The sequence below is a fragment of the Hyperoodon ampullatus genome (assembly GCF_949752795.1).
Source record: "Hyperoodon ampullatus genome assembly, chromosome: 14".
Lineage (NCBI taxonomy): Eukaryota > Metazoa > Chordata > Mammalia > Artiodactyla > Ziphiidae > Hyperoodon > Hyperoodon ampullatus.
The window spans coordinates 72339154-72352873 of record NC_136927.1 but is presented as its reverse complement, the minus strand read 5'-3'; the positions used below and the strand labels follow the sequence as shown (position 1 = coordinate 72352873).

At 46.0% G+C, this 13720-nt stretch overlaps 1 protein-coding gene across 1 annotated transcript; it reads left to right on the top strand.

Moving 5' to 3' along the window:
* Nucleotides 1-6768: 6768 nt before the first annotated feature.
* GTSF1L (gametocyte specific factor 1 like) lies at nucleotides 6769-13378 on the top strand (the record flags this gene model as incomplete). The annotated part of the gene is given in 5 exon segments (XM_079719099.1): nucleotides 6769-6925; nucleotides 12486-12564; nucleotides 12685-12907; nucleotides 12911-13083; nucleotides 13085-13378. Coding segments are annotated over 5 exon segments (705 nt in total). The 3' UTR covers nucleotides 13158-13378.
* Nucleotides 13379-13720: the final 342 nt, after the last annotated feature.

The following is a 13720-nucleotide window of genomic DNA, read 5'->3' as shown; positions in this document are numbered from 1 at the left end:
AACAGTATGTTCTCCAATTTCACTTTGTTTTCAACAAGAGAGTGATGCCAACCGTAATTTTCACCATGGTGAAAATGTGCTTCTCAGCTGGGCCCTGCCGTCGACCATCATCAACCTAGACAACTCCAGTGCCCACACCTGCCCGGTGCTTTCCCACAGCTCACCCTTTAACCAGGCTGTGCCCCCCAGGTGCCCTCCCCTCACACACACATCTATTGACACCAGCTGTGTACTGGGCCCTATCTGAGACATTTTGGACTCATTATTACACTTAATCATCTTTGTAAAACAAACCTTACTGCCCCATTTTGGAAATGAAAAATTTAAGAGCCTGAGGGTCCCTGCCTACTCTCCAAATCCCAGGTCCAGGCCCTCTCCCCCTTTCTCCCTGCACTCTAGCCAATCTGCCTCCTTGCAGTTCCTCAAAGGCAGTGAGCTCATTCTCACCCCAGGGCCTTTGCACATGCAGAGTCCTCCATCTGAAATGCTCTTCCTCCTGACTCTTTGCCTAGGTAACTCCTACTCACCCTTCAGATCTCAATTCAAGCATAATTTCCTAAGGAAAGAACCCCTCACACCTTCCCACAGGGTCCCATAGTTCTTTACTCACATCACACCAGCCTTCCTCTCCTTTCAAAGCAGCTATCTCAACTTGTCGCTTCATGTTTATGGGATGATTTGCTATTATCTGACCTTCCCACAAAAGCATGAACTCCAGGAAGGTAGGAATAGGGCATCTTGTCCACCACTCTGTTCCCACACCTAAAAAGGACACATAATAAGAGTTTAGTTACTACACTGGATGGATGATGGATAAATGGGCGGATGGATGGATGATGGATGATTACAAAATCTAAAAACCAAAAACAAACAAAGACAAAAAACTTTCCATCCGCCCAGGTAAGAGATGGGGCCAGAATGCAAGCCCAAAGCCTCCGACTTGTCGCACTTGCTCTGCTCTGCCTGATGATCATCCACTCCCACACCACCACCACAACCAGCACAAACACACAGGGACATTCACACGCACACCCAACCCCCAGACTCTGAACCTAGAAGACTGTGCCCACTTCCATAGAGCAATCTACAGAAGCAAAACTCTCCAGGCGGTAACTGTCCTGTCCAAACTGTCCCCACACACCCTCCACACACACCACATCCCACATCCCACATGCCTGGAGCTTCCGAGGTGCTGATTCAGTGGATCCAGAAGGGCCCCCAAACCCACACTGTTAACATGCACCCAGGTAATTTTGAAGGGCGTGTGTCCCAGACCTCCGTCTGAGGGTCCCTAGACTAGGGCGAATCCCGAGGAGCGGGTGGAGATGCCGTGAGCCACCCACTGGAGAAGCTGTGATGGCCGCAGAAGCTGGGGCCGTGCTGCCCTCTGGTGGTCATGGTGGCCCTGCAGCTGCTAGGCTTCCCGAAGGACAGTGGCCCATATTGGCCGGGCACCTTCGTTCCATCCCTGACTCAACAGTGACCTCTCCAGGACTTCTTTCTCTTTGCAAATGGAACACAGTGTTTTCCAAATTTTGGCTCTTCAGGTAGCATCACCATTTTGCCCATCTCATATGACACCCACTCTATTTTTTTTCTCTCTAAATGTTAGTGTATAAAATAACTTTTTTCCCTTTTTTTGGCCACACCACGTGGCTTGTGCGATCTTAGTTCCCTGAGCAGGGGTTGAACCCAGGCCGACCACAGTGAAAGCATGGAGTCCTAACCACTGGACCGCCAGGGAATTCCCTAAAATAACTCACTTAAAAAAAAGAAACTTGAATCTTCACAGTAGACGGGGGAAAAAAACAATTTTACTCACTATAAATAGGACAGGGGAGGGAGATATGGAGGAGTGGGGAAAAAAGAAAACAAGGATTACCAAAAACTTTTTACAATAAAGATTACCATTTGACAAACAAGTATAAACAATGACTTGCCCAGACGGCGAAAGTATAAAGAACAGCGCAGAAATTATCATAAAAGTCAGGATAGGGGTGATCTCTGGGTGAAGGAAGGAAGCTGTAATTGGGAAAGGATAGTGGGAGTTCCCAGAAACCCAACTCCCCTTAATCTGAGAAGTAGTTACAATCATGTAACTACTTATGGACATATGAGTTGACTGCATTTTTTTCTGTATTTTTATCTCACAATAAAAAAAAAGTGATGAAACTTAAAAATAAGCAGTGAAATACAAGTAATTTACAACCACACACCTGAAAATAACAGAGATGACATCGAGCAGCGGTGTTAGGGGCGGGGACCCACCTGGCTCTGGGATGCTGGGAAGAGCTCTTGGCCTCCTGATAAAACAGCTGGGCAGGGCCAGGAGCCCCGCCTGGATAAATGCTCCAGAAACAGGCTGACCAGCAAAGGGTCTCCCAGGTGATCCACCTCGAGGCAGCAGCCACCCGACCCCACCCCAACCCCCCTTCCTTCCTTCCTGGGGGGCGGGCAAGGCTGAGATTAAAGCTCAAAGCTTGGGGACTTCCCTGGTGGCACAGTGGTTAAGAGTCCGCCTGCCAATGCAGGGGACACGGGTTCGAGCCCTGGTCCGGGGAGATCCCACATGCCGCGGAGCAGCTAAGCCCGGGAGCCACGACTACTGAGCCCACGCACAGCAACTACTGAAGCCCATGCGCCTAGAGCCCGTGCTCTGCAACAAGAGAAGCCACCGCAGTGAGAAGCCCGCGCACCGCAACGACAAGTAGTCCCTGATCGCTGCAACTAGAGAAAGCCCACGCGCAAAACCCAAAAAACAAAAAAAGCTCAAAGCTTGGAGCATGTCTGTGGTGGCCGGGCTGCTGTCGGAGGGTCTTGGGGCCAGGGTGATGAAAACAACATGAATCCACTCTCGGGGGACAGTTATCACCCCAATCACCAGGTGGGCTGCTCTGGTTCAGTTAACCTTCAAGGGTTAGTCACTGACACTGTCCATTCTGATTGGCTGAGTACTGCGCTATTCCAGTTGTTAAATATGTTTGTGATCAGCCCTGCTGATATTCATTAAAGCGTGTGTGTAACTGTTAACTGAAGCACCGCCCACCGAAACACCATCACACAATGCTCAGATAACTCCAGTGGGGCATGTACTGAGCCTCAGGGCAGGCGAGGCTTTACCTGGCCCCTCCCAGGGGCAGGTTAGGTGTGAGGGTCCCATGAGATGTCCAAGGGGAGGTGCCCATTAGCAAAGTGGATTTGTGGGTTTGCACTCAGCAGGTGGTTTGGATCTTGAGCCCCTTATTGGTGAGTTGTCTGCATACAGACAGGAAGAGTGAGAAGAGCAAACAGAGCTCCGAGGACTCCCGCGTTCAATGGCCTGGTGGCAGAGGATAAGATTGAAGAATCCAAACAGCGAATTCAAGCGTAGGGTAGAAACAGTACAAAGAAAATAGAAACTAACAACCAGAATGCATGAACACCAGAATGCAAAAATGCAGGGCTGGGCTTCCCTGGTGGCGCAGTGGTTGAGAGTCCGCCTGACGATGCAGGGGACACGGGTTCGTGCCCCGGTCCAGGAAGATCCCACATGCCGTGGAGCGGCTGGGCCCGTGAGCCATGGCCGCTGGGCCTGCGCGTCAGGAGCCTGTGCTCCACAACAGGAGAGGCCACAACAGTGAGAGGCCCGCGTACCGCAAAAAAAAAAAATGCAGGGCTGACTACAAATAATGAGGCATGAAACCCACTCCCAATTATCAGAAATAAGTATTAAAGCTGAAGATACACAATACGTTAAAATAATTTACTATGAATAACAATGATCATAATCATCTGCCTGTAAAAATCCCAAATAATTTCCGCCTAAAATGAGATATAAGAGAGGAAGGAAAAGCATATGATGGGAAATCAAGATTTTTGTATTTAAGATAACCTCTGGTATAATAAAAACAAGAGGTATGACTTCTAACCCACCAAAGAAAACTAACTGGAGAAAGCATGGCTCATTAGAAACAAAATGACAGAAGTAAACCAAACATAATAGGTGACACAATAAATGTGCACAGATTAAATTCATCAAAGACTTAGACTGGATCCCAAACCTGAATCCAAATTGTTAGACTTCAAAGTGAGGTTTTCCTGATATTTGATGGAAGACCCAGGAATACCAAATCCTGCGCTGGAGGACCCAGGAAAACCAATACCAAACGACCCCTTCTCATGAAGTTCCCAAGAGACAGACTCTCCAAAAATAAAAGAAAATAGAAAACAAGTTTCCACATTATTATGTTTAGGCTTGAGCCCTAACAAGGACAAGGGCACCAGTTCATGGGTTGCCAGATACAGCAAGTAAAAATACAGGATGTCCATTTACATGTGATTTCAGATAAACACCAAAGAATTCTTTATTTTTAATTTTTTAAAATAAAAATGATATTTGCTTTGGAGAAATGTAAGTCATGCAAGAAATGACAAAACAACAACAACAACCAAATAAAACCCCCAAAATTGACATGTTATATGATAGATCATCTCCAGGCACAACAGCATTTATTAATGAATATTAAAAAGTAATTTTATTATTTTTTTCTGCTCTTTCCCCAGCTTTAACTACTTGTTTTTGGAAGCTTGAGTTTCTAAGAACATTCCACAGCTATCCCAGCCCCTACGATGTGACTGAGGTTAAAATCCCATTCCCTCCATAGGGAAATAAATTTCTATCCTTGGGGATTCTGAGCTAGACCTTAGGAAGTTAAAAAAAAACCAAAAGGTGCTTTCATTAGGATCCTTCTAACATGGGGAAAATGCAGCCACTGTGCACTGAAACATGATCCAATTTGGATACATAAGTATATTTTCAGCATAAGTAGGTCCCATGCAATATTTGGGACATACTTGAGCTAAAAAGGGATCATTATTTGAAATTCAAGTTTAACTGGGTGTCCTGTATTTTATGTAGCCACCCATCATGCCATAGCAGGTGTATTAGAAAATGAGGTCCAGGAAAGAGGGAGATGGCACCCACCCAGCCACATAAGGGGGAACGTAGACTAGCAGGTGACCTACCCACTAGTAAAAGCAGACTCACCAATCTGCAATCTGGCCAATGAGGTCGGCAACTCCTCCTGGGAAGAAGTCAGAGTGAGCCAAGGGCAGCAGCTTTCCCTCCCTGTCCTCAAATCAATGATGTGTACGAAAAGCCCACGTCCAGGGAAATGCCACATAAAGGTTAAAAGTGAAGAGATTTCCAGATGACTGGCAGTGGTATACAGACGCTTGCTGAAATGGTCAAAGGAAAAACACAGGAAAATCTATATGAGCATGTAAACCAGAAAGGAACCCAAACCACATGTTCACAGCCTCGTGGTGAAATGTAATAAGGGAGGGAAGGCCTGACTGTTGGTGAGCTGGCTGGAGCTCGTCCTGCCTCACAAGAGCTGAACTTTGAGAGCTGGTTATTAAACCATCGGTAGCTTGAACTTGGCCTTAGCAGGAATGTCTACACCACGGAAACTGGCAGATGCTACAAAGCAAGAAAAAAACAATTTGAGCTGTTGGTTAAACATTTGTTGGATTGACGACACCATAAGTCACCAAATAAGAGTGTCGGAAGTGGTCAGTGCCTCACCCTTATCCGTGGGACCTTTCAGCGTTCTGGCCAATCCACCTCCAGTCTCTGCACTTGGGGGATTCGGGTGGACGGGCTGTTGTTCCCAGAACTGCCCACGCTTGGCAGGTTGGAAATGCCAAGGAAGTTACAAACCCTCCCACGATAGCCCTCAACAAATGAGTCTCTTGGAAGTTGGTGTATACACGCCCCAGGCCCCTGCCCCTTTGGCTGGGGTAATTCTGAGTTGTGTGCTTTACACCATTTCCCATAGTTTCCCCAAAGGCCTTCAGAAGGAGGGAGATGGCACAGTGAGGCAAAACAATACCACATGTCGGAGTTTGGAGCAGAGAAAGGTTATTGCAGGGCCGTGCAAGGAGACGGGTGGCTCATGCCTTAAAAACCCTGAACTCCCCAGAAGCTTTCAGCAAGTGAGGGAGGGGCGTGGTTAGTTGCTGCAAACCTCTTGGTGTCAGATCTTTTGTTCTTAAGGTCAGGTCACGGTCGGGTCACGGATGTTCCTGTAAACCTCCACCAAAACAAATGTTATTCTCTGTGCTGACAAGAAAGGGAGAGGTCCCAAGGCTCAACTTTCACCCTCCGAGGTCCAGGCCCTGGCTAAGAGGAGGGGGTCCCTGCACGGGCTGGGTTACCCTGCCAGGGAGAGTTCATCCAGCACCCAGTCTGGGTCCTCCCGCCAGTGCCCAGGCCTGGGTGAGGAGGCAGATCTCAGCTGGTGGCGCCCTCAGGGCCAGGTCCCCAGACCCCGCCCACCCATCATCACTGAGGAAGCCAGGTGCCCAGGACCCGGCGGCCCTCGGGCTTTTCATTTAACCTGGAGCGAATCATTTGTATAGGATCAATAGGAATACGGGCGGTAGCAGATACCCGTCAGGTGAATTCCCAGCTCACAGCAATTGCCCTTCTTTGAGGAAAGCCCCAATACAGAGGTGGACCTCAAGTAATGATGTGCAAGTGTCCTTGCAACTTAACCCTAGGGGTAGACAGCTGATCTACGCTGTACCAATTTTTGAAACTTGAACGGAGAGACTGAAGCTGGTTGAAGCTGTTACCTTAATGGCAGTGTCCATATACTCCAGTTGCTGAGAGCTCCATGGACCTCGCGAGACCCATGGGGACCACCACCGCCATGAGGTCGAGGGGGTGGGGATGGGGGAGGGGTTCACCGCTGCTTCAAGGCCTGGGCCTGGCAGTGGGTGGCCATGGCAAGGGCTCTGGAGCTCTGCGAGACACAGCCCCAGCCAGTCCCCGGGCCCCCCAGATCACCCACCAGCCCCAAGGCCCAAGGGCCTGGAGAGCCCCAGGGAGAAGGCCGCGATCCGCACCTCTGCGGGGAGGACCCCTGCGAGCTGACTGTTGGCAAAGTGGGACTCCGACTGCCTCCCTCAGGGTCTTGAGATAACAGTCTCATGCTAACGGCTGCAAGCCCCCCACCCCACCCCTATTACAATCTTTTAAACTTCGTAAATCTTTACTCGTTTCCATAAATGTTTTTCTAAATATGATTTTGCTTGATTCTTCTTGGTATGGAAAGATATGTTCAAGGAAGTTTTAGAAAGTATAGAAACTACACCGCTACAATTTTTGTCTCATTCTTTTTTACCATCTGCATGTGAGTGTACATACAAATGTATCTCACTTCCCCAACCTTACCTGCACTTCCTGAATAAACTACTTGCACTTGAATCCTTGTCTCAGGCTCTGCATCTGGGAGAACCCAGGTGAAGACAGTCACATCCCTGGTAGAGCACCATGAAACTGGAGAGCTCCAAGCAGCAGGGAGCACGGAAGCAAATCCACAGGGCACCTGTCGGGGACTAATGCTCAGTGTCGAAGTGACCCCTGGGGAGGTGCGGGAGGGCTGGCTTGTGGCACCCAGGGCCATGGCCCCACGTGACACCCCCATCACTGATGTTGGAATGAGGTCTGAGTTTCTCTTGGAGCCAAGTGTGGAAAGGGGGTCTGGCTGACTTCAGGCTGCTAGAGCAGAGAGACCCTTAGGCACAGATCCTTGATCTTGGACATCCAGTCTCCAGAATTATGAGAAAATGAACTTCTGTTGTTTCAGCCACCCAGTCTGTGGTATTTTATTATGGCAGCCTGAGTTGACATGCATTCTCCATTGAACCTTCCAAATTAACTAGTGTACCATATGTATTTATTATTCTGTTTTATTTTTTTTGGCCACACCACAGGGCATGTAGGATCTTAGTTCCAGAACCAGCGATCGAACCCATGCCCCCTGCAGTGGAAGCATGGAGTCCCAACCACTGGGCTGCCAGGGAAGCTCCAGTATTCCCTTTTAATGTGAAAACTCTTCTCTGCAGCTTTGGCTAAATTTCCTTTGCTTTTCTTTCTTTCCTCCCTCCCTCCTTCCTTCCTTCCTTCCTTTCCTTCTTTCTTTCTTCCTTCTTTTCTTTCTTCCTTTTTCTTTCTTTCTCTCTCTTTTTTTGTATCCTCTCTCTCACTTGTTTCCCAGCCCCTCCCTTTAGTGGGCTTTTACAAGTCTAGGTGTCTTATAGCGATTTACTAGTAGCTGAGTCTTAGATTTACCAGTTCTACTGATATTTATGTTTTCCGTCTCATTAATTTTTACCTTTACTTTTAATTCTCTCTCCAGGTTTATCTTGTTGCTTATTTTCTAGCTTCTTGAGTTGGATGCTTCATTAAGTTTCAGTCTTCCCCATTTAACAACACAAACATTTAGAGCCATGGGAGTACTTGTTTACATTTCATGGGTTTTGCTATGTGGAGTTCCAATTGTCATTATGTTCTGAATGGCCTATAATTGCAGTTTTGTTCCCTTCTTCGATTTATTTAGGAATAAATTTCCAACTGGTTTAATTTTCTTTCTGTTATCCTTTTGTTTTCAATTTCTGTTTTTTTTATTGCTTTGTGGTCAGATAATGTGGCTGGAAAAAGACTGTTTGTTAGTACCTCGGAGGTTGTCTTTGTGGACTAGAATGGCATCTGTTTCTGTCAGTTCTTTACAGATGCTTGAATGAAATGTCTTTTCTGTTTGTATTTATTTATGACACTGAACTTATTTTTTCCAAGCTGGCATTCCTTGGAGCATGAGTCCTGCAAGTAGCTCTGGGGATCCTGGTGCCACCAGCATGGACCCAGAAGTCCTCAGGCAGAACCACCATGGACCTTGCCCCACTCAGTGTCTCCTGAGTGTGGCCTTTTCTCCCAACACCTCATACCACCTCGAGCAGCTAGTTTTCCATGGAGCGTATTTCAGAAAATCCTGTTTTAAGGTTTTCTCTTATTTCTTGAGGATCAGCTATTTATGAAGGGTCATGGGACAGGCATACCTCGTTTTTATGGCACTTTGCTTTATTGCGTTTTTTACCAATTGAAAGTTTGTGACAACCCTGCATCGAGCAAGTCTATTGGCATTATTTTTCCAATAGCATTTGCTTACTTCATGTCTCTGTGTCACGTTTTGGCAATTTTTGCAATATTTCAAACTTTTAAATTATTATTATATGGGTTATGGTGATCTGTGTTACCAGTGATCTTTGATGTTACTATTGTAAAAATATTATGACTCCCTGAAGGCTGAGGTGACGGTTAGAATTTTTTAGCCATAACATACTTTTAAATTAAAGTATGTAGATTGTTGCTTTAGACATAATTGTGTGACTATTGCACACTATAGTGTAAACCTAACAAGGGAAAGTTCGGGGCGGGGGGGGTGGGTAGGAAGCACCCCATCACTATATGATCATCCTCCAGGGATGCTTGGAAGGGGATGTTGGCCTGACTGTCAGCAGAAGTCTGTCTGAGGGAATTCCCTGGAGGTCCCTCCAGGCAGGGAATGGAGGACTCCATGCTTCCACTGCAGGGGGCAGGTGTTCAATCCCTGGTCAGGGAAATAAGATGCTGCATGCTGCGTAGCACAGCCAAAATAAATAAACAAACAAACAAAAAGAGAATTCTCTCCAAGCCTGAAGGATTCGGATCCATAGTGACTCTGATTCTCCATCCCACCCCACGATGATAATTGCTGACTTGGCTGGCCAAGACACACAATTTTTCATCTTCAGGAAACATTGTTTCTGCACGTTCTATGACCTCTTCTCCATGCCTGCTTTTCCAGCTGTTGGCAGCATCTCTCAAGATGATCAGGGTGGGAAGGGAGGGAGAGAAAGCAGATCTGACCTCGCTTGCATTATTGGTCTCTGACGTGCACTGGCCTGCGAATTGCTGCCCAGACAGGTGTGTCTGCGTCCCTGTCTCCCCTCTTGTTGCCATGGTGAGTGACCTGTCAGGTCCCAGGCATGAAGTAGATGCTTGGAAAAGGCTGAAGGCTCGAGGACCATCCAAGACGTCTGTTAGAAACATTAACAAGCCAGGCCTTCCCTCTCTCTGTAATGGATTAAATGTTAGCCTGCCCCGCTAATGGGTGCTTGGCCACAAAGAAGCCTACAACAGCTAATGCCCTGTTCCTTATTATGTGGATTTCAGTGACAGAAGAAATGCTTTCATTATCATCTCCATTAGCAGACTTACAGATGCTTGAATCATTTGAGCCTGGGCCACCACTGGTCACAAGTATGAAAGAGGCTATGGGACTGGGGACAAAAAAACATTGTCAACATCATCAACAAACACCATCCTGGGCTTTGGGGACCCATCAGAGCAGATGCTGAACCACTTGTTAGTTAGCTCCCAGTAGGGCCAATAGTTCCTTCAATACTGGGTTGCAGGCTTACAGGAAATGGGCTCTCTGTCACGTAAATGGTGTGGAAGTAACAATTTACCAAGGACTCCTTCTCAGCAAAGTATACCAGGAGCCATCCTTGTGTATAGGACATTCAAGTTGGTGGTGGGATACAGCAAGCATGACTCTGAAGGTCTCTCATTCCTCACAGGGGACAGCTTAGCTTCGTTGGAGACACTAGGATTCCCATCAGTGCAGAGTAAGGTCCTGGCCAGAACCCAGGAAGCCCCCAGTGAGCACTGGTCGAGCGTTTTTCACCAAGCCTGAGCTAGGACTTTGGGTTTTCTCTCTTGGAGAGAAGGCATGCTCTGTATGTGTGGAGAAAAGTGAAATAAGTACTGGTGACAAAAAGAACATAATGGGGACATTCTTAGGACTCTTGTCAAAGTTCCTATTTTCCTCTTTCTGTGCATGTGATAGGCCTGTAGTTCCTCAACCCCTGAAGTTAGGTGTGGCCATGAAACTCACTTTGGACAATGAAATGTCAGTAGAATGAGGATTTATCATTTCAGTGGAAGTAAAAGAATAAGGTAGAAGCCATAATTGAAGAGACAATGCCTGACCATTTTCCAAAACTAATGAAAGTCACTAATCCATAGATTCCTGAGGTCCAACCAACAAATAAAAGGAAAGAATAAATAAAAAGAAATACACAGGTCGACATCATAGTGAAACTGTAGGAAAAACAAAGATAAAGAAAAGTTCTTTGAAACAGACCTATGAAAAGACATAGCTTCACTTCAAAAAAAAGTGAGGTAACCGTGGGATTCTGAATTCTCAACCACAGGATAGAAGTTAGAAAGAAACTGGGCTCTGCTTCAACATGAAGAAAGAAAATAGCACAACTACTCTCAGCAAAAATAACTTCCGAGAAGGAGGGTGAAATAAAGACACTTTCAGACTAACGACATCAAAAGCGTTTGTCAAGAGGAAATTCTAAAAAAAGAAAACTTTGAGCAGAAACAAAGTGATCCCACATGGTGAGTCTGAGATGCAAAAGCAGATAGAAGTAAATGTGAGCACAAGTGTAAACAAACTAGCAATACTATCTTGTGAAGTTTCCTTTAAAATTAGGCTTAAATGCGGGGAACAATAACATAATAAGTCAGGAGGGAAGTAAATGAAGAAAAAGCCCTGTATTATTCAGGAAGAAGGTAATACTTATTAACTTTAAGCCTTGATAAGTTATCTATAAATGTTTTCATTGTAGAGGAACCACGAAACGATTAGTTCTACAATGTGTAACTTACAAAACAGTGAAAGAAATGGAAAGTTTTTTTTAATGTCTATTTAAAATAAGGGAAGAAAGGAGGAAAAAAAATGAACGAAAGAGTAGGCTAGGGGGCTTCCCTGGTGGCGCAGTGGTTGAGAGTCCGCCTGCCGATGCAGGGGACGCAGGTTCGTGTCCTGGTCTGGGAAGATCCCACTTGCCGTGGAGCAGCTGGGCCCGTGAGCCATGGCCGCTGAGCCTGTGTGTCCGGAGCCTGTGCTCCGCAACGGGAGAGGCCACAACAGTGAGAGGCCCGCATACCGCCAAAAAAAAAAAAAAAAAAAAAAAAAAAAAAAAAAGAGTAGGCTAGGAAGCACAAAATAAGATGGTAGATTTAAACCCAAATATATCAGAAATTATATTAAATGTGTAGGTTTAAAGGCAGGTAAATAATAAATTAGGAGTTTGGGATTAGCAGATACAACCTATTATATATAAAATAGATAAACAACAAGGTCTCACTGTATAGCACAGGGAACTATATTCAATACCCTGTAATAAACCATAATGGAAAAGAATATATATATGTGTATATATATATGAATACACACATATATATACATATATATATATATATCTGAATCACTTTGCTGTACACCAGAAACTAACACAATATTATAAATCAACTATACTTCAATTTAAAAAAAAGACAACAGTTTTGAATGGCAGCTTTCCCCAAGCCCACCTCGTCCCTTGAAAGCGATGGACAACAAGCAGCCTTTTTCTGATGACACACGCTGCCCATTGAGACTGTCCGTGACCCCCCCGAGACATCACATAGTTTGAGTCAGAGGCAAGGGCGGGCTGCCACATACCTTCTTCACCTCCCTGAGGGGCTGCTGTGGTTTGGGCTCTTGCATCTGCTTTGTGTGGTCCTTCTGTCTCATGTGCCGTTTGATGACTGTCTGCTCTCTGTGCAGCTGCTCCTAACAGCCCCTTGTCCTTCTTCAAGCCACCGCTCGTGGTCCCAAAGAACAGGGAGCACAGTTGTTCAGACATGTGCCAACAGAGTTCCAAGGGCTAACGCTGGCAGAGGACTGCTCCATCCTTCTAACCAAAGGGCTTTTCCACGAAGGACGTTTCATTCTGACTCCGGGCATCGGACTACTCTGCTTCAAGAACTATTTCCCATGGAGCCAGAGCCTTAGAAATTTGCCCTTACAACCCTCAACACCGAATCCCACTCAGAAGATTTCAGTACCACCTGGCATCATGCAGGAGAAAGAACCCCCAAAAAGCCAAAAAGATGGCCAGCTGCAAATACAACGCCTGCCACGTGTTCCCCATCAAAAAGCTGGAGGAGCATGAGGCTGCCTGTGTCAACAGAGACACAGTGGAGGAATAGGACAGCTTGAGCCCTCTGAAGTTCAGCCTTCTGAGTTCAGAGCAGAACGGAAACACCCCTCCAGTGTCCCCCTGGCTCCCCAACTCCGATGTCTGGAATGTAGATAGCACGAATTGCCACCCCACGTTTGTCCTTAAGACTTTTGTTCCCCAAAAGCTTACTTGTGAAAGCGACACGAGAGTCAGAGAGAGAGGACCACACCCCATACCTGACCACCCCCCAGAAGATCATCAGATCAGGAGAGTAAACCACCAGCTGCAGAAAGGAGATGCAGGCCTCTTAAATGCATGAAAAGAGATGCAGCTCACCAGAATAAAAGGCATACAAAGTAAACTACAGTGGGATGCTTTTTTTTTTTTTTTTTTGCTTTTTTTTTACCTAACAGATAGGTTTAGTAACACTCTGTTGACAAAAATGGGACAAAATGGGCACTTTCATAACATTGGTAAGAGAATGTAAGTTGGTAAACTTCCCTGGAGGGCAATTTGACAATAGCTATAAAAATTATCAACGTGATGGAATAATTCTACTTCTGGGTATTCATCCTGTAATATATTCACACATGTGGACAATGAGGTAAGTACAAGGGTATTCATGGCAGCATTATGTGTAGCAGCAAAAGATCAGAATTGATCTAAATATCCATTGGGAGTATTTGATTAAATAAATTATGGTGCCGCCATGTGATGAAATAGTATGCTGCCGTGAAAAAGAGCGAGGACACTCTTTCCGTAAGACATGAAAACGCTAAGACATGTTGTTTAACTCAGAGACGAGCACACTTTTTCTATAAAAGGCCAGAGAGTAAAT